This window comes from Erpetoichthys calabaricus, chromosome 6 (assembly GCF_900747795.2).
Source record: "Erpetoichthys calabaricus chromosome 6, fErpCal1.3, whole genome shotgun sequence".
NCBI lineage: Eukaryota > Metazoa > Chordata > Cladistia > Polypteriformes > Polypteridae > Erpetoichthys > Erpetoichthys calabaricus.
The window spans coordinates 215,466,587-215,490,627 of NC_041399.2; the positions used below are offsets into that span (position 1 = coordinate 215,466,587).

General features: G+C 45.9%; 1 protein-coding gene across 2 annotated transcripts in view; it reads left to right on the forward strand.

Moving 5' to 3' along the window:
- mak (male germ cell-associated kinase) overlaps nt 1-20,618 on the forward strand; it is a 116,879-nt gene extending 96,261 nt beyond the window's left edge. The window contains exons 12-17 of one of the 2 annotated variants that reach the window (XM_051928981.1): nt 4,275-4,409; nt 11,776-11,844; nt 14,979-15,050; nt 16,157-16,276; nt 19,460-20,532; nt 20,569-20,618. In XM_051928981.1, coding sequence (XP_051784941.1) covers nt 4,275-4,409; nt 11,776-11,844; nt 14,979-15,050; nt 16,157-16,276; nt 19,460-19,620 — 557 coding nt within the window. In that variant the 3' untranslated portion in view covers nt 19,621-20,532; nt 20,569-20,618. The remainder of the gene's footprint in view (nt 1-4,274; nt 4,410-11,775; nt 11,845-14,978; nt 15,051-16,156; nt 16,277-19,459; nt 20,533-20,568) is intronic. The other variant, XM_028790839.2, reaches the window with a different exon arrangement.
- The last annotated feature ends 3,423 nt before the right edge of the window (nt 20,619-24,041 follow it).

Genomic DNA, 24,041 nt, shown 5'->3' on the forward strand with positions numbered 1-24,041 from the left:
CCACTAAAAACGTCAATCCTACGAGGCAATAAAGTTTTATTACACCAGATGTGTCACAGTGATCCATACAACAACAACAACAACAACATTTATTTATATAGCACATTTTCATACAAAAAGTAGCTCAAAGTGCTTTACATAATGAGGAAAAGAAAAATAAAAAACAAAATAAGAAAATTAAAATAAGGCAACATTAGTTAACATAGAAAACCAAATAGATACCAAATGTCGGAAGTAGACTTCCATATAGTAACTCTAGTTAGTTATTTTGTTAAGGGCATTAATGAGTGCCAATTCGCAAGTCTTTTGTAAAGCACAAAAACATCTGGATTGTTCTCCACTCAACTCTCCTTTTTACCTGTTCAGGTAAAGTAGATACCACTTCCGATTGTCCGATTTTAATGAAACTTCCTATCTGTGCCTTTCTTACAAAATTTCAATCACTTACAGTATCTTTGTTTGTAGTACTAGGGTGTTGTACCGTGTTAGCCATTATGAATGTAGAGAAAAGTGAAGCAAAATGACACCTTTTTATATGGCTAACTAAAAAGATTACAAGATGCAAGCTTTCAAGGCAACTCAGGCCCCTTCTTCAGGCAGGATCAGAGTTGCCTCGAAAGCTTGCATCTAGTATCTTTGTTTGTAATGCAAGTTTATATGGCAAAGAACTTCTTGCCGTAATCTGATCAAACTGAAATTTCAAATCTGATTGCTCTTTATGGTCAGTAATGTACCACTTCCAGTCACCTGATCAAGTCAAATTTTATTTCTAATGATAAGTGATGATGATACAAAATTTAAATTATTTATCTCTATTTATATAATGGTAGCAATAGTGCTTGATACCTGTTAAGATATCACTTCCGGTTATCTGATTAAGGTGAAATTCTATATCTCCGTGTGTTTCTTGCACTAACTAGCAACGATATAAGATTTCAATTATTTTTCTCTTCTTATAATGCAATTTCACATGAAAAACTACTATATAAAATGTCACTTAACTGTTTATTTAAACGTATGTAGCGATTTATTTGAAAAAATGTGAAATGTGTTCAGGTAAAGTACACCTCTGGTCCAAAAGTTGATAGCAAAGTAATATTTTGGTATAACAAATTTGTGTTTCTGTTGTGGCGGAAGGCTGGGGCGCCTTGAAGATGGAAGGACCAGGAGAGAGATGATACCTCCCCCCTGGGACACGATCGGGCAGCCAACCGACCCCCCAGTTTGTATCGGGACCATGGGATTGGAGTTTGGAAGCTCAGCCTTGCTGGGGCCCGTGGCCACCACCAGGGGGCGCCTGGTTAATTTTCGGGGCCCTGGAAAGTGAAGTGCTGCCAGAAGAAGATCTGGGTGCACCTGGAGTGCCTCTGGGTGTCCATGCAGCACTTCCACCACACCAGTAAAGTGCTGCCGGATGATCGTCAGGGAAGACTTGGCGCGCTTCTGGGTGTGATATAAAAGGGGGCCGCCTCACTCCATTGGAGGAGCCTGAGTCGGGAGGCGGCAGATAAAGGAAGAAAGAGAAAGGAAAAGGATTGAGCAATACTTGTGGGCATTTGTGCTGTGCAAAGAAAAGAAAACGTGTGTGCTTGGGACTTGTGTGTGTCACTGTGCCTGTCCGCATCCATACAGATGGGTGGGTGGCTCTCGGCTTAACACATAACCCTTAAATGGGGTATTGAAACGGGCCACATGCCTTTCTCAGTATGGCGTTGTCTTCTTCATGGCCAGATGGCAAGAAAGCAAGAAAGGTAAAGGCAGGGTGGCGGATTTGATACTATCTATCTATCTATCTATCTATCTATCTATCTATCTATCTATCTATCTATCTATCTATCTATCTATCTATCTATCTATCTATCTATCTATCTATCTATCTATCTATCTATCTATCTATGCCCCCTTTTCTGTTACTTCACGCCCCACAGTTTGAGAACCGCTGCTCAAATATGACCTTTGCTTTGTCTAACTTGAAAACAAAGACATGCAGAATGTTTCTCAGCTTATTTTCTAGACATCACTCCACCACAATGTGGACACAAATAAGTAGCGTTGCTGTCTGGATTTGTTGCTCATCCTCACAGGCCTGCCACCAGAAAATCTTGGGCTCCCAGACAATTATGGCTGAGCACCTGGGACCCCCATGGCTCCGTACTACGATCATTGTGCCTCTCCAAGCTGATTGGGGGACGTGCCTATGCTACACTCAAGCTTAACGTCAAACACATTGAAATTTCACGCAACCGTAATTACATTTCTATAATATCATATCTAGTATGTATACGTACCGCCAATTTATGCAATTTCTTCTTCTCTTGTGATTCCCAAAAGAGGTTGTTGCGAGTTTTAAGCTTTGATGTTTGAACTAGCTGCAACCCCAATGTGTCCTGGAGATGTTCAGCTGCAGGGGTCTCTTCAATGGTGGTCGCGACAATGAGGGCAATTCTTAGTCAACTTATATCTGCCTCTGGTGAGGATTTCACTTGGCAGAGCTAAAAATGCTCTCGCAGTGGCGTTCATACTAATACACAATACAATATCCCCGGCTTAGTGAATGCGGGTTACCGAGTTTAAAGCGATATGGCATATGCTCGCACCACTGCACTGGTGATAGCCACACTTACAAGAATGACACAACTACTGTTTGACCTCGGCCGTCTCGTTGGTGCCATCGGATGACGATTCACAGTAATCTCAGGGCCTCTGACAGGTGTCATGGTTGCCTCCCCCTGGCGGCGGCTCTGGTCCACGTGATGCTGTACAAATTTAGCACAAGCTTAATCAAGCTTAACCTGTCAGAGGCCTGACTGCACTGTGTTGATACTCTTCAGTTACCTATTGGGATGCATGGCTTAAAATCTGGAGTGTCCCTGTCACTGGAATGTCTGGCCACACCAGTAAATTATAATGAAATAGTAAATCACTGCAATCTGTCATGAGGTTGGACTCGTGTGGGGTAAACAGTGCTGACTAAACGTTTAAGTGCTCTGTGCCCAGCGGTTTACACTCCATTCATATTGTGACAGATAGGGGGTGCTGTCGTCCCCTTGAACCCTCAGACCAGACACCAGATAAAAGTCCAAAATAATGACTTTATTATAATAACAGTGCCCAAAGCACCCTCCACTCCACAATTCTCCAATAAACAATCCAATAATCAATCCTCTACTCCCAGCAGCTCAGTCACCCTTCCTCCCAACTTGGCTCCCTCTGCTGGGGTTTCCCATAGTCCTTTATAGTCTTTGACCCGGAAGTGTTTTCTCTCTCTCTGTCCATGTTACTTTGCAACACTTCCAGGTCGGATGAAAACTCCTTTTCTTCAACCCGGGTTATAAGACAAATAGAAGTCCCTGGGCCTCCCTGCAGCGCCCCCTGGTGGCCCCCATGGTATCCAACAGGGCTGTGCATTTAAACTCCAATGTCCATGAGGCCCTGCTGGAATTCGGGGCACCTCCATGTTGCAGGGAGGACTCCATCTGGCGGCCTGGGGGTATTGGCCGGGACAAACTGCCAGCTATATCTCACAACATCTAGATAATCCCTTTTTGTTTTCCGTGCTTGCATTTTATACTTTCTTTGGTTCGTAAGATCGTTTCCCTTACCAGTTACGACATAAAGCATCAGGAGGAGTGAGATGGGTGCAGAGGTTTCTGCGAGCGCTGAGCCAGACTTGCTGACAGAGAGGATTGCCATCCTGCAGACGGTCAAGTAGCTCATGACAGCAACTTCCTACCCCATGCACACAGTCTGTTGGTGTTTCATCAGCTTGTACTGGCGATCTGTTTGCTGTCAATGTCTATCAGATAAGTAGTGTAATTAGTGTTAAGGTAAAATTGAAACCGTTCACTCAGAATGTTTCTCCATTTTAAGACTGACACGTTTGTAAACTTCCAAATGCTTTTCAATCAAAACTGCGTACAGCACAATATGTTCAAGATGTGTCAACGAAAATTGAACTTTCTTGACGGATTTCCTGCCACATTTCAACAAAATTTTTCCACGGCTGGCTGAGCCATTCCATGTGGACATACAGACAGACAGGGTAGATACTGCTGACGTACCTAAAACTCACCGATGAGTACGATAAACTGGTTCGACAGGAGCAGCAGTCCATCCCCAATGACAGAGTGTGGTTGAATCTGTAGACCCCAGGATTGGGAAGACGAATAAGAAATGAAAACGCAGCCACCTAGAGGTTTAACACAAGTGCGCACAGCTGCTAATTTCCGCATTTAAATTCTCTTTTAAGTGACATCCATCTTGGTCTCTTTCAGGTGTTAATCCGAAAAACACTTCGGTAGTGGCAGCAAATCGGGACGCATCCCAGGACCTGTGGGGCAATTCATCGGCTTTAATGCCCAAGACGCTCGGGCCGATTGGAGGACTTGGGGTGAGCAGAACTCATGCAGGTGAGCACCGAACTGAACTCCCAAACCCCCCTCTAAGATCACATGCAGGCCTCTGGAATCTCAAACGGTGTCTTTCTTTTTTTGATTTAGCTGGTGACAATGACATTTATTTCTACAGCACATTTTCATACAAAAGATGGAGCTCAAAGTGCTTTACAAGATGAAAGAAGAGAAAAAAGATAAAAATAAAATTAGGCAATACTAATTAACATAGAATAAAAGTAAGGTCTGATGGCCAGGGAAGACAGAAAAAAAACAAAAAATAAAACTCCGGACAAGAAAAAAACAAAATCTGCAGGGGCCTCAGGGCCACGAGACCACCCAGCATTCTATCTAACACAGGGGTGTCCACACTTTTTTCACTGGGGGCCACATACAGAGAAATATAGGAAGGGCTGGGCCACCCACTAGAGGTGCATCCATCCATTGTCCAACCCGCTGAATCCAAACACAGGGTCACGGGGGTCTGCTGGAGCCAATCCCAGCCAACAGAGGGCACAAGGCAGGAACCAATCCCGGGCAGGGTGCCAACCCACCGCACCCACTAGAGGTGAGTTACAGTATTTTGCCTCACCTCCTGTGTATTAAGCTAGCAAACTCAATCAAATATCGGTAAATGATGCTTCATAATTGAATATGCTTAAAGAAGAAACAGCGTCACAGCTCTCCATGAATTGCTTTTCATTTCTTGTATTACAAAGTGCTCTCGTCACATGCAATCGAGTAAACATCAAAAGCATAAGCTTTATCTGACAGTTGATGTTTTAAGTTAGCTGACAATTCGCCGCACAACTGCGTTTCTAGACAAGCGAATGTTGCTGAATTTCCACATTTTCTCCAGGCACGTTATTCCTGCGACTTTAGTGAGGCGCTGTTTTATGAAGCCACCATCTGAGGAAGGTTTCCCGTGACGGGCAGTGAGTTGCGCCACTTCGTAACGGGCTAATGCGGCATGTTCTTGTGCTTTGTTAGCATGGAAAAAAAATCCCGCTGTTGAGCTAGCAGACTGGCTGCCATTTGCTTGGCTTTCTGTTCTCGCTCGGCACCCATGTAGGACGTGGAGGTCGGATGTTTGGTGTCGTAGTGTCGACACACATTATACTCTTTCATCACTACGATAGTTTCAAATCAGATAGACACATTTGCCATTTCACACCGTGTCTGAAATCTTCTGCACTCACTTGATATTGTGTGTTTCTTTGGTTCTGCCATTTTTGGTTACCTGTAGCAAAATTGTTCTTTGGTTGCGCTTGTTTGTGAAGATGCTGCCTTGATTAAGATAGTAGCGCCACCTTGTGTTAAACCTAAAAAGTACAATACAGTTAAAAACAAGTTTCATGTGTGGGCCATATTTCATTATAATTTAGGAATTTGCTGCGGGACAATTAAAAATGGACCACAGGCCGTAGTTTAGACACCCCTGACCTAACACAATTGATCTCGGTCAGTCCTCATGGTCTTCAGGCTTCATATGGAAGAACTTGATGATGATACAATCCAATACAGTTTATTTTTGTATAGCCCAAAATCACACAAGAAGTGCCGCAATGGGCTTTAACAGGCCCTTCCTCTTGATAGCCCCCCAGCCTTGACTCGCTAAGAAGACAAGGAAAAACTCCCAAAAAAACCTAGTAGGGAAAAATGGAAGAAACCTCTGGAAAGGCAGTTCAAAGAGAGACCCCTTTCCAGGTAGGTTGGGCGTGCAGTGGGTGTCAAAAAGAAGGGGGGTCAATACAATACAATACACAGAGCAAATCCTCAATACAGTATAAAAATAAAAATTTTAGAAGTATGGAGCAGAATTTAACAGTAGATGATATCACATAATAGGATTTGGATTTGTTTAGAGTCCTGGAGACCTCATTCATCAAGCGGCCTCCCCCATTTGGCCAGTGCTGGGCCAGCCAATCCAATGACAGGACTCCTCTTTCCCATGATTCCTGCGATCCTCCATCAGGGATGACTTTACCTTAGCCAGGCAAAACAACTTGGCAGGTGGGCCGTGGCACCAAGTGCCACATTTGAGTACAGAGAAGAGAAACAGAATAGGTGAGGAGGGTTAGTATCCAATTCTAACTACCATGTTCCTTATGTTTTAGTGCTAATGACTAACAACAGAGATGCAGTCTGCACAGTTAATCAGCAGCTCTAGTCAGGGTGTGCTACACTGAAGTAGTGAGTCTTCTGCTGAGACTGAAGGGGCATCTCTTATAGTAGCAGGCAGACCAGTCCACAGTTTAGAGGCCCCCTGTAACTAAAAGCTCGACCTCCCACTGTTATTTTATTAATCCTTGGAATCCTAAGCAGACCAGCATCTTGAGATGTTAATGTGCGCTCAGGTTTGTAAGTCATGATAAGTTCAGATAAGTAAGTCAGACCTCTGCCATTTAATGTTTTATATGTTAAAAGGAGGATTTTGAAAACTGCCCTAAACTTAAGCGGGAGCCAGTGTAACGACTGGAGTTATGTGTTCGTATTTTCTTGTTCATGTAATAATTCTTGCAGCCGCATTTTGGATCAACTGGAGGCTGTGTAAAGAACAGTCTGAACATCCAGTGAAGACCGCATTGCAGTAGTCAATCCTACTAGAAATAAATGCATGAATTAATTTCTCAGAATCCTCTTTATTTAGAAAGCGCCTTAATTTTCCTAACATTTTTAAGATGGAAGAAACCTGATTTGGACAACTTTGTAATATGCGCTTTAAATGACATGCAAGAGTCAAAGAGAACTCCGAGATGATTCAGTAAAATTAATGGGGATTCCAACTGAGTTAAATGATGACAGAATATTGTTGTGATCAGCGTCATTCCCTCCAACAATTAACATCTCTGTCTTATCGGTGTTTAAAGACAAGTCGTTCTCATCCATCCACTCCTTTACTTCACTAACACAACTAATTAAAGACAACATCGGAGAAACTTCATTTGATCAAAATGAAAGGTATAACTGGGTGTCATCTGCATACATGATGATGGTCATGTGAACCTCTGGCCTTCAAACCATCAACGTAGGGACATCACGGTGCCCTGATCAGGTGGTGTTGGCGCAGATCACCACCACAGAAAACCGGAAAAAGAACAGCATAGAAAGTAGGGGTTAGTCCGGATTGTGGAGCCACCAGGAATGATAATGATAATTAGATGCACATACAGAGTATCAGGATTAAGCTAACATGAAGCTCTGAGAAAGCCATGTTAACATATTGTGTGTTTTAAGTAGTTTTTTAAAGTGCTCCTCCCTTCGCCTGGTGAATTTCTGTCGGTCAGCTATTCCAGATTTGAGGTGCCTAACAGCAGAAGTCCGTCCGCCTCGCCACTTCTGTTAAGTTTAGTTCTTGGAATTCTAAGCAGACGCTCATTTGAAGATCTGAGGTTACGATTTGGAGTGTAAGGTGACAGGCGTTCTGAGATACAGGATGGAGCAGATTATTGAAGGCTTTGGAAACCATCAGCAGGATTTTAAAGTCAATTCTAAATGGCACAGGTAACCAGTGTAGTGACACTCAGACTGGGGTGATGTGTTTGGATTTTCTTTTCCTAGTTCAGATTCTGGCCGCTTTATTCTGTACTCGTTGTAATCGATTGATATCTTTTTTTGGGTGGTCCCGAGAGGAGTGAGTTACAGTAATCTAGCTGACTAAAAACAAAAGCGTGAACTCATTTTTCAGCATCTTGCAAAGTTATAAGGGGTCTCTAACTTTTGCTCTATTTCTTAAGTGGAAAAATTGCTGTCCTAGTGATTTGATTAATATGTGATTTAAAATTCAGGTCTGAGTCAATAGTTACCCCTAAATTCTTTACCTCTGTGTTGACTTTTAAGCCTAGTGGATCAAGTTGATTTCTAATACCCTCATTATATTCATTTTTGCCAATCGCTAAGATTTCTCCTTATTTAGTTTGAGGAAACGACTGCTCATCCACTCAGAAACACAATAAGACATTGGGGTCAGTGAATCAAGAGAGTCAGGGTCATCAGGCGCTGCTGATAAATACAGTTGTATGTCGTCAGCAGAATTGTGGTGGCTCACGTTAGGCCTTGAGATAATCGGACCTCATGGAGGCACGGAGATCAAAAAGAGCAGTGGACCCAGGAGAGACCCTTGTGGACCTTCATATAGAATATCAGGAGTCTTTCAAGTATAATTACCACAACTAACAAAGAATTTTCTACCTGTTAAGTAAGACTCAGGCCAATTTAAGACCCTTCCAGAGAGGCCCACCCACTGACTAAGGTGATTTCTAAGAATATTGTGATCAATGATGTCAAACGCAGCACTCGGACCTCAGAGGATGAGAACAGATAGACGGCCTCTGTCTGCATTTTGGTACGAACTGCAGTGCACTTTTAATGGCACATGCTGTATGTAGCAAGACATGAACAAGGGGGTCTTTTGGACTTACAAAGCCTTAATTAAGTGGCTGTTTATCTCTATGCAATGTGGCCATTTAATATAAACTTCACTTTGGAATGGTTTGAGGGGGCTTCAACTGGAATTCTCCACCCAAAAAACGATATTTTCTTTGATATGTTATGTACCGCGTGTAGTTTGTTGTGACGGCCTAGAACACGTTTTAATTTCATGTCTTCACAGATCATTTGGGGGTATAGCTCAGTGGTAGAAGTCTCCAATTCAGGGCTGGGCTGGGTTCTCCCCCCTAGCCCCCCTTGTTCTCCAAAGTTTGCACTAACTGCTGTATTTCGAGGGAACGATTGACTCACAAATTTTGGCGGCATGGTGGCGCACTGGTAGTGTCGATGCCACCTGGGGGTTCACATCCCAGGTCCACCCTGCGTGGATTTCCTCTGGGTGGTCCCGTTTCTTCCCCGAGTCCCACAACATGAACGTTAGGTGAAGTGGCAATACTAAATCGGCCTTAGTGTGTATGTGATGTGTGGGTGGGTGGGTGTCCATTTACCCTGGGATGGCCTTGTGCCCAATGATACCTGGGATAGACTCCAGCACCTGCGACCCTGGTCTGGATCTGGCAGGTTGGAAAATGACGACATGACATATTTTCACAGAGAAAAAATTTAAAGTTTGTGATTGATGTGAGTGCCATGGAGGATGGGCTGGCATCCCGACCGGGAGGGAATGCAATTCCTTACACAGCCGGGAGGCCATAATGGAAGGAGACACAGCCTGGCTGGGATTGGTTTGAAGTTCTTATTCCAGTCGAAATAAAGATTTAATGGATGGACTGAGGGAGAGACTCTGTGATTCATCCCCCAATATGTGAGGTGGTCTGGGCACCTCAGGGGTTACCTGGGACTTGTAGTTTGGAAGGGGGGGGTCCTGTCTGGAGTGGTCCTCCCCGTTTGGTGCAACGTCCCCTTGACCCTGGAAGTGCTTCAATGTTGTAACACTGGACCGACTCCCGGGTCCTCTCACCACAGTGGGTGAGTCTAAGTTGGGAGGAATAGGACAACACTTGCTGAGGAGGAGGAGTAGAGGGAGACAAAGACCTCTGTGGTGGATGGAGTAAAAGCCTATTGAGGGATTGAAGTCAAAATCACTTTATTTGAACTAAGGACTGTGTTTGTTGGGCTTGTGACTGGTGCTCTGGGGAGCCCTCTTGTGGCCACATAGAGTAAGCATCTATGGTGACCAATGCTGGACCACAGCAAATAATGTCAAAAAAACATCCATGGAAAAAAAAAAATATGACACGTTACTTGTGTCACGTAATCCACATGTCAAGTCGTCTGCTCGAATGCTCACGTTGGGCAAAACACATGCATTTTTTTTTTTTTTTTGCTAAAACATTAATAAATAAAAACTTTTGGAAAATCAAAACAGGATTCTTGACCAATGAATGAGGGGGAGAGCTGGAGGTCTTCAATTCCAAAGCTCATTCCTGCGTGAACACATTTCCCCCGCACGCTCCGATTTTTCCAGAATGGCGGTGAAGAGAGTTAGGGGGTCCTTGACAGCGCAGTGTTCTTAAATAAAAAGGCCTGTGGGTGCATGCAGGTGGGCACTGCTGCCATGCTGAGCAGCCCTGGAGTATTTAGTGAGGAAACTTGCTGATCGCACATTCACATGCAAATACGATTGGCTCAGCCGGCTTCCTCCGCAGGTCTTTAAGGAAGAGCACCTGCACACACGGGGTATCAAGGGGCCTGAGTAGGACCGAGGGGACGACAGGTGCTATATACATAAAATGTATTATTATTGTAAGAATAAAAGACGGGAAAACAGGGGTGTGAGAGTCAGGAGGGTGAAAGGGGGCAGCTTTGGCTTGACTGAACAATTTGTTAAGAAGTCCGACTGAATGCCACAGTCTTCCAAGCGCTGGCAATCTTGTCAGCCGAGTCGTGGAGCAGACGGGATAAGGGGGGAGCCAGCGGAGCTGTCGGAAGGGGGGAGTGAAAAGACGTGGGGGCATCTGTTAGATGGGCAAGATGCCCTGGGAATTGCAACTCAGATCCACTTGTTGGAATGGGATGTGGCACGTTGCGTCATGGGAGGGGCATCCGGTGAAGAGCAAAGCACCCTGGGAGCTTCAGGCAGTCACAGTGTGGTGGACCAGGGGTGCGGCGAGCTGCATAGTCGAGGACTCCCAAAGCTCTGGCGAGAAGGGAAAAGGGCTTTATGATCTCGTTTGGATTTTAACCGATTGATTTGGATATGCTTGCTTATTGATTTTATCTTTTGTGTTTATGGGTTGTTTCTGTCATGAAGAATCTGCACTGCACTTATTTATTTGGGCACTGCTGCCCGTTTTGAAGAAAAATGCACTTAGGCACCAATCTTGTTGTTGTGGGTCCCACATTGCACAACTCCATCCCAGTCATGGCTAGCGATGACCCGGGTTCAAGAAGATGCCAAGGCTGCGAGTGCCCCAGGGCATCACTGGAAGTGTAGAGAGAGAAAGAGAGCAAAAGAGAGCAAGGGAGAGAGAGAAAGAGAGCGAGTGAGGGACAGTGAAAGAGACAGAGAGAGTGAGTGTGAGGGAGAGTGAAAGAGAGAGAGACACAGAGAGAGAGAGAGAGTGAGAGCAAAAGAGAGAGAGAGAGCAGAGAGAGAGAGAGTGAGTGTGAGGGGGAGCGAAAGAGAGAGAGAAAGAGAGTGAGAAAGAGAGGGAGGGAGGGAGAGAGAGAGAAAGCAAAAGAAAGAGAAAGTGAGCGAGTGACGGAGAGCAAAAGAGAGAGGGGGAGAGTGAAAGAGGGAGAGATTTCTACAGTTTACCCTCCTCCATTTCCAAGACCTCCTCTTTATGGCTCTGGTGTTAGGGGGTTGGCACTTTAGTTATTTTTAGGGTTTCATCTCTCAGAAAAATTTAGAAATGTCTAGAAATGAAAATCTTCTTTCTCAGCTGTTTTGTTCTTTCTGTGTTTTTAAACATTTCTTCATGTGCACCAGAAAATGGACAAAAAGGAAAACTGAAGGAAAAGTCTGAACAATTAAGCAGCAGCTCTTCAGGTAGCCCAGGTACCTGCCAGACCTTTGGATCAAAGTACAAATCCCCTCACTTTTCTGTTTGTCTTTTTATTCTGAGAGTTTGACAACCAACGCCGTCCTCGCTGTTAGAAGACTTTAGTTAAACCTGAACTGCAGTAGTTGAACGAAGATAAATATATAAAGTAGTACTGCGGCCACCTCACCAGTCCCGTGGACTCTGGGTGGAGTTTGTATGTTCTCCCCGTGTCCGTGTCTGTCTGTCTCCTAATTCTCTGGTTTTCCTTCTGTGTGTTCTGAGTCAGCCATGCAGTGGACTGTCGCCTTGTCTGTGGTGCTGTGACAGGTCCTGGTAAAACGCGTTTGGGGGGGGGGAGTGTGACAGTAGGCTGCTGGGGGTGGGGGGGGTCTGCCACAGCATAGCCGAGTGGCACCCTGGGTGTTGATGAGGACACTGGCTTGACGTGCTTGCATGTGCAGACGTGTGTGGCTCAGCCACTTTCCTCAAAAAGCTCTTTGGGGTTCGTAATTAAAATACCTGCACCCACGACAGTATAAGAGGAGCCTTTGCGGGATAGAAGGAAATAATCAGACAGCGAGAGAAAGAAATGAGAGAGAGAGAGAGAACACAAAAGGAAAGAGAAGAAAAGAAAGAAAATGCATGAGGCTGAAATGTGGCAGAGGAGCTGCCGTGGCAGTGTGGGGGCAAGCAGTTGGGATGACCCATAAGCCATTGCGAATGTGTCAGCATCAATCTGTTGCGGTCACAACGTAATTTTCAAATTGCTTTTACTTTTTGATTTACCCTTGTATAATAATAATTATTATAAATTATTATAAATGAACTGGGGCGGCACGGTGGCGCAGTGGGTAGCACTGCTGCCTCGCAGTTGGGAGACCTGGGGACCTGGGTTCGCTTCCCGGGTCCTCCCTGCGTGGAGTTTGCATGTTCTCCCCGTGTCTGCGTGGGTTTCCTCAGGCGCTCCAGTTTCCTCCCACAGTCCAAAGACATGCAGGTTAGGTGGATTGGTGATTCTAAAACCAGTTGCTTAATTATTATTATGGTCCAAATAAGGGAGTCTGTGTATTTTTTGTGATCTCCTTAGAGCAGGGGTCCCCAACTCTAGTCCTGGAGGGATGCCCCAGTGGCTGCACATTTTCATTCTAACCCTTTTCTTAATGAGTGACCTACTTTTTCTCCTAATTAACTTCTTTTCCATTCATTTTATTTGACTTGCTCTTGAAGACTCGGATCCCTCAATTGTTTCTTTTTCCTTAATTAGCAGCCAAACAATAATGAGATACAAAATGAGCCAAAACAACTGTTGACCATCATACAATATCTGCAAATAAAGAAATATGAAGGTCTCACGAATGAGGATCTCTTCTCAGGTCCACAAAACATTTCAACAGGTGGTCCTAGAAAATAGAAAATCCACAATATCGGACATGTCTGCCATTGCCCAATGAGAACAGCAACGAGCCTTGGAATCAAAGAACGAGTTTAATTAACGACAAGACTCAGTGCCACATTAAGCAACCGGTTGGAGTGAAATTGGTTGGAGTTTGAGGCCCTGACTTAGGTGGTCTTGTGTTTTCTCCCACACCTCACGTTTCATTTCTGTTTAAGGAAAGAACTGAAGCAACTCAGGGGAACAAATCTTATAAAAAAAAAACAAGTCAATTAAAATGAAAAGAAAGGAAGTTAATTAGGAGGTAAAACTGGTCACCGATTAAGAAAAGGGTTAGAATGAAAACCTGCAGCCGCTGCGGCCCTCCACTGCCTTAGGGTGACCCCCCCACCCATCTCTCTGTGACAGAATCGCAAGCCAAAGTCCAAATAAAGAACGACGAGGGAGTTGGTTAACTCGTTAATTTCCGAACAAGATTATTCACTGCTTTAATTACGAAGGGCTTCAGGAAGCACTCACTAATTAGCAAACAGCCTTAAGTATGAAATAACAGAAATGCACCCCTGGTGAAGAACGTAAGAAATCTGACAAACGGGAGGAGACCCCAGTTCAGCCCACCTAATCCATTTGTGTAGCTAATAGCTATGCTGTCTCCGAGACCCCCAAAGCAAAGACATTCCCGGAACAACATCGTGAAGACAACACTCTGAACAAATAAAGGAAGTTCCCTCACAAAGCAGAAGGAGAATGAAACAGAACACGTACAAAAGAGGAGTCATTTTATAGCACAGCATCTTTAAACATTTAAATAAGACAGAAAGTGCTGAATGTCCACCCACAGAGCGTCCCAGAACTTTAACAAAACCCAAAACGGGATTTCAGTCTGCAGGGACGTCAGAGCCACCTGTCGCACTAAGCACCAGCCACAGGGTCCCGAGTTCCCACCCCGGCCGCGAGTCCCGGTAGGGCCTGCCTGCTCTCCCCGTGTTCCTGTATGTTTGTCTCCCAGCTCTCCTCCTGTGTGTTTTGTTAAGTCTACACGTGTGGTTGCTTTGAGTCGGCCCAGTGCTGCCAGGATTGGCCCCCTGGACCCTAGGATGGCACACTGATGCAGTGGCGACTCAATGAAGTTTGAAACACTGTCAGTACAGAACCTGCATGTTGTCCTGGATCTCAATGGAGTTTTCTTCCCACGTACCAAAGAGGCAGTTAATGGGACGCCAATGGGAAGCGTGCCCTGCAGTGGCCTGGTCTCACACCCAAGGCTGGTGCTGCATTGCAGTAAGTGGGTACAGGAAGTGGCTGGATGGACAGTAAAATACAATTAGGAGGGCACCCCGGGAGTCCTCAGTTCACATCCCGGCTGTGTGGAATTTGCACATTCCCCCCCTTTTTTAACTAGTGACCCCCAAATCGGCCCCCTATGTCTGTGTGGACTTGCTACCCGTCCAGGGTTTGTTCTTGTCTGAACGGCCCTTGCCTGCCAACCCTGGACAGGATTAACTGGGTATTCAAAAAGGAAGAATCCATGTGTGTGTATGTGTGTCCGTGTCTGTGTGTGTGTGTGTGTGTGTGTGTGTCTGTGTGTGTGTGTGTGTTATTCAGCTTGTGTCCTGTTCCTTGTGCTATGGTGGTAGTTGTGGTTCTCTCCCCCCTCTCCTCCCATTTTTATTTCTGTCGATAGGATCTCACCTTTCTGTTTTCTGTATTTTCATCATCCCTTTTCTTTTTTTCTTACTCTTGCATGGATGGAAGAAAATATAAACAAACTTCTGGAAATGCCTCCTGTAAAAGAAAAGCCGGTCAAAAAAGTAGAGGAGCTCAAAGGTAAATAAAGCAGCTGGAAACAGACCGTGAGCAGCGACGTGACATCCTGAAAGTGCGTCTGTAGTGTCTGTGACTCGCCTCAGTGGAAAAAGTCAACGTCTTCTGGGTGGCACGGTGCCACATTGGTCTGGGGGCCGCCTGCTTCAGGTTTTCACTTTTGATGTCGTGCCTGTAAAATTAAAATTAGTGAAAACTTTAAAGCCACAGGGCTGGGGATTTTCTGGCGTGTAAAGGAGTTGGCATGGAACACTCCACGGGTGGGATGCCAATTGTCTGTATAGGAATCCTGTCTATTATATAGTGCCACTATCTAACTATCAGTTTATTATACAGTGCATTTCCTATCTATCTGGGTATTATATGGTGGCTTTCACTCCTGACTATCTATTATATAGTGCCTTTCCTATCCACCTGTGTATTATGTAGTGTCTCTCTTTCACTCTTTTAATTATATAGTGCCTTTCACTCTGTCTATCTTATGTATTAGATAGGTAGACAGATAGTGCCTAATCTATATTATACAGCGCCTTTCCTGGCTGTCTATTATATAGTGACTTAAGTGTCAAATGAATGGACAGGAGCCATAAAAAGGTTTGGGGCAGCCCCCCATATACTTGAAGCCCAGCTGCAAATTTGAGAAGTACAACAGTACAGGTTCGAGTCCACAAAAGAACTGCCTGAATGAGGCAAAGGGCAGCTTTAAGGGATGGCAGAGGAAGTGAAATCACCTGGGTTGTCACTAGAAGTGGTGTCCTCGGGGTTTGTTAACTGGAAGTGATGTCATGGAGGCCAGGTGGGATTTCCCATAACTGGTCTGCAGTGGAAAGAGAGAAATGATCAGTGCACCTCGTCACCCCCTAGTCTGGCGTGGAATCACCGTCATTCAGGCCCTTTAGCTGCTTACCATGCACACGTGTATGACAATAGATAGACAGATAGTGTCTTATCTATGTATTATATAGTGCCTTTTCTATCTAGTATATAGTTTTATATATTACACAGTGACATATCACTTATATGGTGTTTTTCCTATCTATCTATTACATTTAAATCTATGAGATGTCACTTTGTATTGATGTCTCTATTTTGTGTGTTTTTGCTTCCAGGATATTTTGGTGGCAGCAACTACAACCCGCCTGGTGTGTACTTTCCATCATTTCAGAAAAAAGAAGTCGGGTCAGCAGGGCAGCGGATTCAGTTGGCACCTCTAGGAGGAGCAGCAACAAGTAAGTAGGCGGGCAAGGTGGCACAGTGGCTAAGGGTTTGGACTTCAAACCCTGAGGGTGTGTGTTCAAATCCGCTTCTGACACCACTGTGTGACCCTGAGCAAGTGACTTCAGCAGCTTGCTACTGGAGCTCCTTCATATGTTTAGTAATAAGCCTTTATGGGACCTTACTGGGTCTTATCTTTTTTTTTTTTTGTAATTCTTGTGTATTTTTGAGGAGGTAGATGTTGATTTAATTATCTCTATATTAGCTGTGCTGATCATCTAAGACGAGTCGAGATCGAAGTAATCAAATGCATTACTACAAATGTTTGTGATGCGCCATCTGTTGGAATGAAAACGCACATGTCTCTGTTGTATGCAATTTGGTATGGGTTTCATAAAAGCAGTGTTAATGTTTGTGATGACACATGCAATGCATTTTATTACTACATGCAATACAAAATACATTCCAGTAGCTAGTGAACTACAAACCTTAATGCTGAGGTGTACATCGAGTATTTAAGACGGGTAGCACAGCTAGTCTTATTAATACTGCATTTTAATGGTATGTTCAAAGACAAACAACAAAAAAAAGATGTCTGTGCAGCTTGTAGTGGTCTGATGCCGCTCAGATTCACATCGTCAAAGGGACAGTGATTTATTTTTTTTTTTTTTTTAAGTGAGGATTCTAGGAAGGCACCCAGCCTTGGCGCGACCCGCACTCACTCAGACAGCAACACGAAATCCAATAAATCAAATGATTGAATGAACAATAATATATTAAATTGAAATTAAATATAAACTACAAATAATTAGCTTCCCCTCCACCGATAACGAATACAAAACACAATAATAAACACCGACAGGACAATGTCCACAACTCAGTCCCATTTAACGGACGCAAATGAAGCTCTTTTGTCAGACCCTGTGAACTGTAGGTGAATATAAAGTTTGTCCTACTAGTCCTGAAGCGTTTTGTATCGAGATACATGTGAACGCTCCCCCCGACGAAGATGATGCAGATGGGCATGAGACAAAACTTGAATCCAATGCCACAGTGATGCAGGATATCCACACAGGCAAAACGGCGACAGTGCTGACAAACAAACAATGGTGGTCCCATCTCTGTTTAGCTGGTTCTCTTTTTAAAAGTACCGTCAGCCCTTCTTGTCCCCAGCAGCCCCTGCTCCCGATGCAGACGTCCAATCAGGGCAGCGCCCTTGGGGAAGCAGGGAATTGGAGTCCATTAATGCAGTGCTACAAGCTTAGATGTGTTAATTTCTGACAAAAAACAAAACAGGGCCTGCCCCGATTCATGGCACCCTCATAAACCTTTCCAAACACTTTGAACAAAAGACCTCCATTCCTATTGCAGTAAAAGCAGACTCAGCTGTGATCAATGAGTTAACCAGTGAATGACAGCTTTAGTGCTTAAAAAGGCCACAATCACACCCTTTTCCATTTTCATAATGGTGAAGGCAGCTGGGTTGGGGGGGGTTAGGGACGCTGCCCGAGACCCTCCCAAAAGCCACTGTCACTAAACACATCAGAATGCAAAACAGCACAAGGCCAACTCCAAAGACCTTTGTGATTCTTACATTTACATTTTTCTACTCATGGGACTGTCAAGAACCTCCCGGGTTGTGGTGGGAACAGGAAAATGAATCCAAGACATCTTTGAAGGTCAGAACTGTTGATGATAAAAAAACAAAACAAATCAAAACACACACAAAATCCAAAGAACTCAAGGCTGACCTTTAGCAAGCTGCAGTGCTGGTTTCAACCTGCACCACTCACCGTAAACTAAACATGGAAGGACTTCATGGGAGAAGGCCAAGGAGATCCCCAAGAGGTCAAAGACCGAAATGAAAAGGCGCACCTGATCTTTGCCCAAAATCCTTCTGCAGGGAATTTGAACCCAAAACTGTGCGCTTTGGTAATGCAGACCAGTGATCCATTTAGAAGTGCAACTTCCAAGGAAAAGAGCGGCCTTTCAACAGTTCAACACGGTGGAGGCTCCACAGTGTTGTGGGGACTGGAGGAGGCTCTGAGCGTATTAAAAGGATCATGAGGTGAGAGGACTACTGGGGTCTTGTGACTGTGAAATGTGCGAGCTTGTGTCAGCAAGCAATGGGCACGATCAAAGGTCATGGGTCCTCCAGAAGGACAACAACCCAAAACATACAAATGTGCATGAATGGACTGAAGCACAAAGTCCTCACCTCCATCCAATTGAGAACCCTTAGAAAAATCTGAAATCTGCCAGTGGTAAGAAATCCTGGAAACATTCATGAGCAGTGGAAGAGTTGGAAAAATGACCAGAAGAGAAGTAAGAAACATCTTGATGGCTACAAGGAACAATACAATTTATTTTTCTATAGCCCCTAATCACACAAGGAGTGCCGCAATGGGCTTTACAGGCCCTGCTTTTTGGTAGACCCCCAGCCTTGACCCTTTAAGATGACAAAAAAAAAATCTTGTAGGGGAAAAAAAGTATGGAAGAAACCTTGGGAAAGGCAGTTCAAAGAGAGACCCCTTAAATACAATACATAGAACAGAACACAAGTCATCCTCAACACAATATAATAGTGCAATAGAAATATTACAAGTACAGAGCAGAATCAACAGTAGATGATTTGTTCAGAGTCCTGGAAACCCCGGCCATCAAACTGCCTCCCCCTACTGGCCATTCCACAGCTAAGTCAGTGCTGGGCCAGCCAATCCGATGACAGGACCCCTCTACCCAATGATTCCTGTGATCCTCCATTGGAGATGACTGTACCTTAGGCAGGCAGTAGGGCAGTGGCACCAAGTACCCCATTTGAGTACCAAGAAGAGAAACAGAGAAAAATCGAAATAGAGAACCATTTGTAGTCTGTCATCAAGGTTGTGCAGCTAAATATTACTGAAGGGCACCCATAATCCTGTCCGACTCATATTTTGTATTTTTTTTCTTACAAATGACTACATCTAAGTTGCACAGATATTTATGTTCTGTTGCGTACTTTTAAACGTACCATTAAAATATTATGATGATATAAAATCGGTATATTTCCAATTATTTCTCGACACACAGCATACTAAAATGTAAGGATGCCAATAATGTTGACCGCGACTGTATCACGCATTGCTTAATGCACTAAATATCCCTCCGTTTCACTTTTGAGGACTCGCTTCTTGACATTTTTTTTCTTTTTCCAGATTACGACGGGTGGAAGTCTAAACCCGCCCGATCGAACCTGACAACCACCACCTTCAATCCTGCTGGGAAAGCATCGGCTGCACTTCTGAGTCGTGCTCCGCCGGTCCAGCCTGTGCACGGTAGGATCGACTGGGCGGCCAAGTACAACAGCCACCGATAGCGAGCGCTTGGCCGCACCACTCTGAGAGATACTCCCACATTCTGGGACAGCACCAAGTGTTTGACACCGGGATCCGTTACTTTAGTGGAATACGTGAAGGATATGCAAAGAAGTCTGTGACTTTGGGACTGGAATCCACCAGGCATCTTGGGAAGAAACACAAAAGATCCATCCATCCATCCATTTTCTTTTCTTGTAAAAGCCAGGAAATGCACATTGATGCTGTGATATTTCAATCAGATCATTTTATGGAGTGGCTTCAGAGCATACCTCGACAAAGATGAATTCTGATTTGTCACAACACGGTGCTCACGTTATTAGAGTGGGACTGGTATTCTGGCCTCCTTACTGAGGATGTCACCTTAGCAGGTCTGAATTGGTCCACACACAACTAGTGCGTCCCCCTCTGGTGGATGGGCGTTTTCACGGCTCCTGGACATGAAGCCCATGTTTCTCCCTGTCGCTGCGAGCATCTGTGCTCTTTCATACACTCAGAACGTATTTTGTGTTTCTAATCAATTTACTGCATTCTACTCAAAGGAATGAGCTAACATTTTAAAAAGGAGACATCTGGAGAAGTGCTCCTGGCTCCTCCGGGTTGTATGGGAACACATTGTGTGCATTATTTTAAAGGAATGCCTGGAAATAATACAGAAATGAAAATAGCCACAAATGGAGAGAGGAGGCCGCCTCACAAAGACCCCAGGTGGCCATTGGAGGTGAGAGGGTCCTCCTTTGGCCCCACAAGCTAATGGCTGTTGTGTGATCCAAAGGCCCTGAGCTCAGGAGCTACAGCGGCAGATGGCAGATTCCCCCCGAGACCCTACTACTTGTGATGTTTCTTGTCCCGAGTGTCATGGCTCGGTTCACTTTCCATGTGAGGTACTCCCACCCCAAACACCTGCAGGTTGAGTCAAATCTAATTTGCGTAGCTCTGGTGCACTGGAGATGAATACATGGATGGAAGAAATTCCTGGAATTTTTTAAAACAAGCCAGGTTGAGACTTTTTTTTTCCCCTGAAAACCCCCTTTTTATCCCAAATGTAAATGGGGTCCTTCATGGTTAGCTGGCAGTGATGGAGTGTCAAAGTCAGCGTTAACTTGTGTTCATTATTAAAGATAGCTGTAAATAAAGACGTAAACTGTAATTAAATGGAAAGAGACATTTTTAGCAACTAATGCCATAATATTTAATTTTTTGCACTAGAAAATGTTTTGTTAACGTTAAATCATGTGCATTTTTGATATATACTTACAGTAGCAAGAATCTAAGCCTTTTTCTCTTGTTTTAATTTTTTTTTCACTTTATAAATGTTATTTTTTCCTTTCTCCTTTCTATTTAATGTGTCCGACAGTTATTATATTATGTTATTATATGTGAATTTCCCCTTGGGATTAATAAAGTATCTATCTATCTATCTATCTATCTATCTATCTACCTCTCTCTATTAAAATCTAATAAAGTATCACCTTGACATAATATTCACCATAAGAAGAATACCCCTCCTTTAACCGTCACCTTATCGTGGTGGAGGGGTTTGCGTGTCCCAATGATCCTAGGAGCTCTGTTGTCCGGGGCTTTATGCCCCTGGTAGGGCCACCCAAGGCAAACTGGTCCTAGGTGAGGGATGAGACAAAGAGCGGTTAAACAAACCTCCTATGAAGAAAAACAATTTTGGACGGCGTTTTCCCTTGCCCGGACGCGGGTCACCGGGGCCCCACTCTGGAGCCAGGCCTGGAGGTGGGGCTCGATGGCGAGCGCCTGGTGGCCGGGCCTGCACCCATGGGGCTTGGCCGGGCACAGCCCGAAGAGGCAACGTGGGTCCCCCTTCCCATGGGCTCACCACCTATGGGAGGGGCCAAGGAGGTCGGGTGCAGTGTGAGTTGGGTGGTGGCCGAAGGCGGGGACCTTGGCGGTCCGATCCTCGGCTACAGAAACTGGCTCTTGGGACGTGGAAAGTCACCTCTCTGAAGGGGAAGGAGCCTGAGCTAGTGCGCGAAGTTGAGAGGTTCCGGCTAGATATAGTCGGACTCACCTCGACGCACAGCTTGGACTCTGGAACCAATCTCCTTGAGAGGGGCTGGACTCTGTACCACTCTGGAGTTGCCCCCGGTTAGAGGCGCCGAGCAGGTGTGGGTATACTTATTGCCCCCCGACTTGGAGCCTGTACATTGGGGTTTACCCCGGTGGACGAGAGGGTAGCCTCCCTTCGCCTTCGGGTGGGGGGACGGGTCCTAACTGTTGTTTGTACGTATGCACCGAACAGCAGTTCAGAGTACCCACCCTTTTTGGAGTCCCTGAAGGGGGTGCTAGAGGACATACCTTCTGGGGACTCCCTCGTTCTGCTGGGAGACTTCAATGCTCACGTGGGCAATGACAGTGAGACCTGGAAGGGCGTGATTGGGAGGAATGGCCCCCCTGATCTGAACCCGAGCGGTGTTTTGTTATTGGACTTCTGTGCTCGTCACGGATTGTCCATAACGAACACCATGTTCAAGCATAGGGGTGTTCATATGTGCACTTGGCACCAGGACACCCTAGGCCTCAGTTCGATGATCGACTTTGTGGTCGTGTCGTCGGACTTGCGGCCACATGTCTTGGACACTCGGGTGAAGAGAGGGGCGGAGCTGTCAACTGATCACCACCTGGTGGTGAGTTGGCTTCGATGGTGGGGGAGGATGCCGGTCAGGCGTGGTAGGCCCAAACGTGTTGTGAGGGTCTGCTGGGAACGTCTGGCAGAGCCCCCTGTCAGAAGTAGCTTCAACTCCCACCTCCGGCAGAACTTCGACCATGTCCCGAGGGAGGTGGGGGACATTGAGGCCGAATGGGCCATGTTCCGTGCCTCTATTGTTGAGGCAGCTGACCGGAGCTGTGGCCGTAAGGTGGTCGGTGCCTGTCGTGGCGGCAATCCCCGAACCCGCTGGTGGACACCGGCGGTGAAGGATGCCGTCAAGCTGAAGAAGGAGTCCTACAGGACCCTTTTGTCCTGTGGGACCCTGGAGGCAGCTGATAGGTACCAGCAGGCCAAGCGGAATGCGGCTTTGGTGGTTGCTGAGGCAAAAACTCGGGCGTGGGAGGAGTTTGGGGAGGCCATGGAGAATGACTTTCGGACGGCTTCGAGGAGATTCTGGTCCACCATCCGGCGTCTCAGGAAGGGGAAGCAGTGCAGTGTCAACACTGTATATGGTGGGGATGGTGCGCTGCTGACCTCGACTCGGGATGTTGTGGGTCGGTGGGGGGAATACTTCGAAGACCTCCTCAATCCCATTAACATGCCTTCCAATGAGGAAGCAGAGCCTGGGGACTCAGAGGTGGGCTCCCCCATCTCTGGGACTGAGGTCACCGAGGTGGTCAAAAAACTCCTTGGTGGCAGGGCCCCGGGGGTGGATGAGATACGCCCGGAGTTCCTCAAGGCTCTGGATGTTGTAGGACTGTCTTGGTTGACACGTCTCTGCAACATCGCATGGACATCAGGGACAGTGCCTCTGGATTGGCAGACCGGGGTGGTGGTCCCCCTCTTTAAGAAGGGGGACCGGAGGGTGTGTTCCAACTACAGAGGGATCACACTCCTCAGCCTCCCTGGAAAAGTCTATTCAGGGGTCCTGGAGAGGAGGGTCCGTCGGATAGTCGAGCCTCGGATTCAGGAGGAACAGTGTGGTTTTCGTCCTGGTCGCGGAACAGTGGACCAGCTCTATACCCTTAGCAGGGTCCTGGAGGGTGCATGGGAGTTTGCCCAACCAGTCTACATGTGTTTTGTGGACTTGGAAAAGGCATTCGACCGTGTCCCTCGGGGAATCCTGTGGGGGGTACTCCGAGAGTATGGGGTACTGGCCCCCCTGATAAGGGCTGTTCAGTCCCTGTACGATCAGTGCCAGAGCTTGGTCCGCATTGCCGGCAGTAAGTCGAACCCGTTTCCAGTGAGAGTTGGACTCCGCCAGGGCTGCCCTTTGTCACCGATTCTGTTCGTAACTTTTATGGACAGAATTTCTAGGCGCAGCCAGGGTGTTGAGGGGGTCCGGTTTGGTGGGCTCAGGATTGGGTCACTGCTTTTTGCAGATGACGTTGTCCTGTTTGCTTCATCAGGCCGTGATCTTCAGCTCTCTCTGGATCGGTTCGCAGCCGAGTGTGAAGCGGCTAGGATGAGAATCAGCACCTCCAAATCCGAGACCATGGTCCTCAGCCGGAAAAGGGTGGAGTGCCCTCTCAGGGTTGGTAGCGAGATCCTGCCCCAAGTGGAGGAGTTCAAGTATCTCGGGGTCTTGTTCACGAGTGAGGGAAGAATGGAGCGTGAGATCGACAGGCGGATCGGTGCGGCATCCGCAGTAATGCGGGCGCTGCATCGGTCTGTCGTGGTGAAAAAGGAGCTGAGCCGCAAGGCGAAGCTCTCAATTTACCAGTCGATCTATGTTCCTACCCTCAC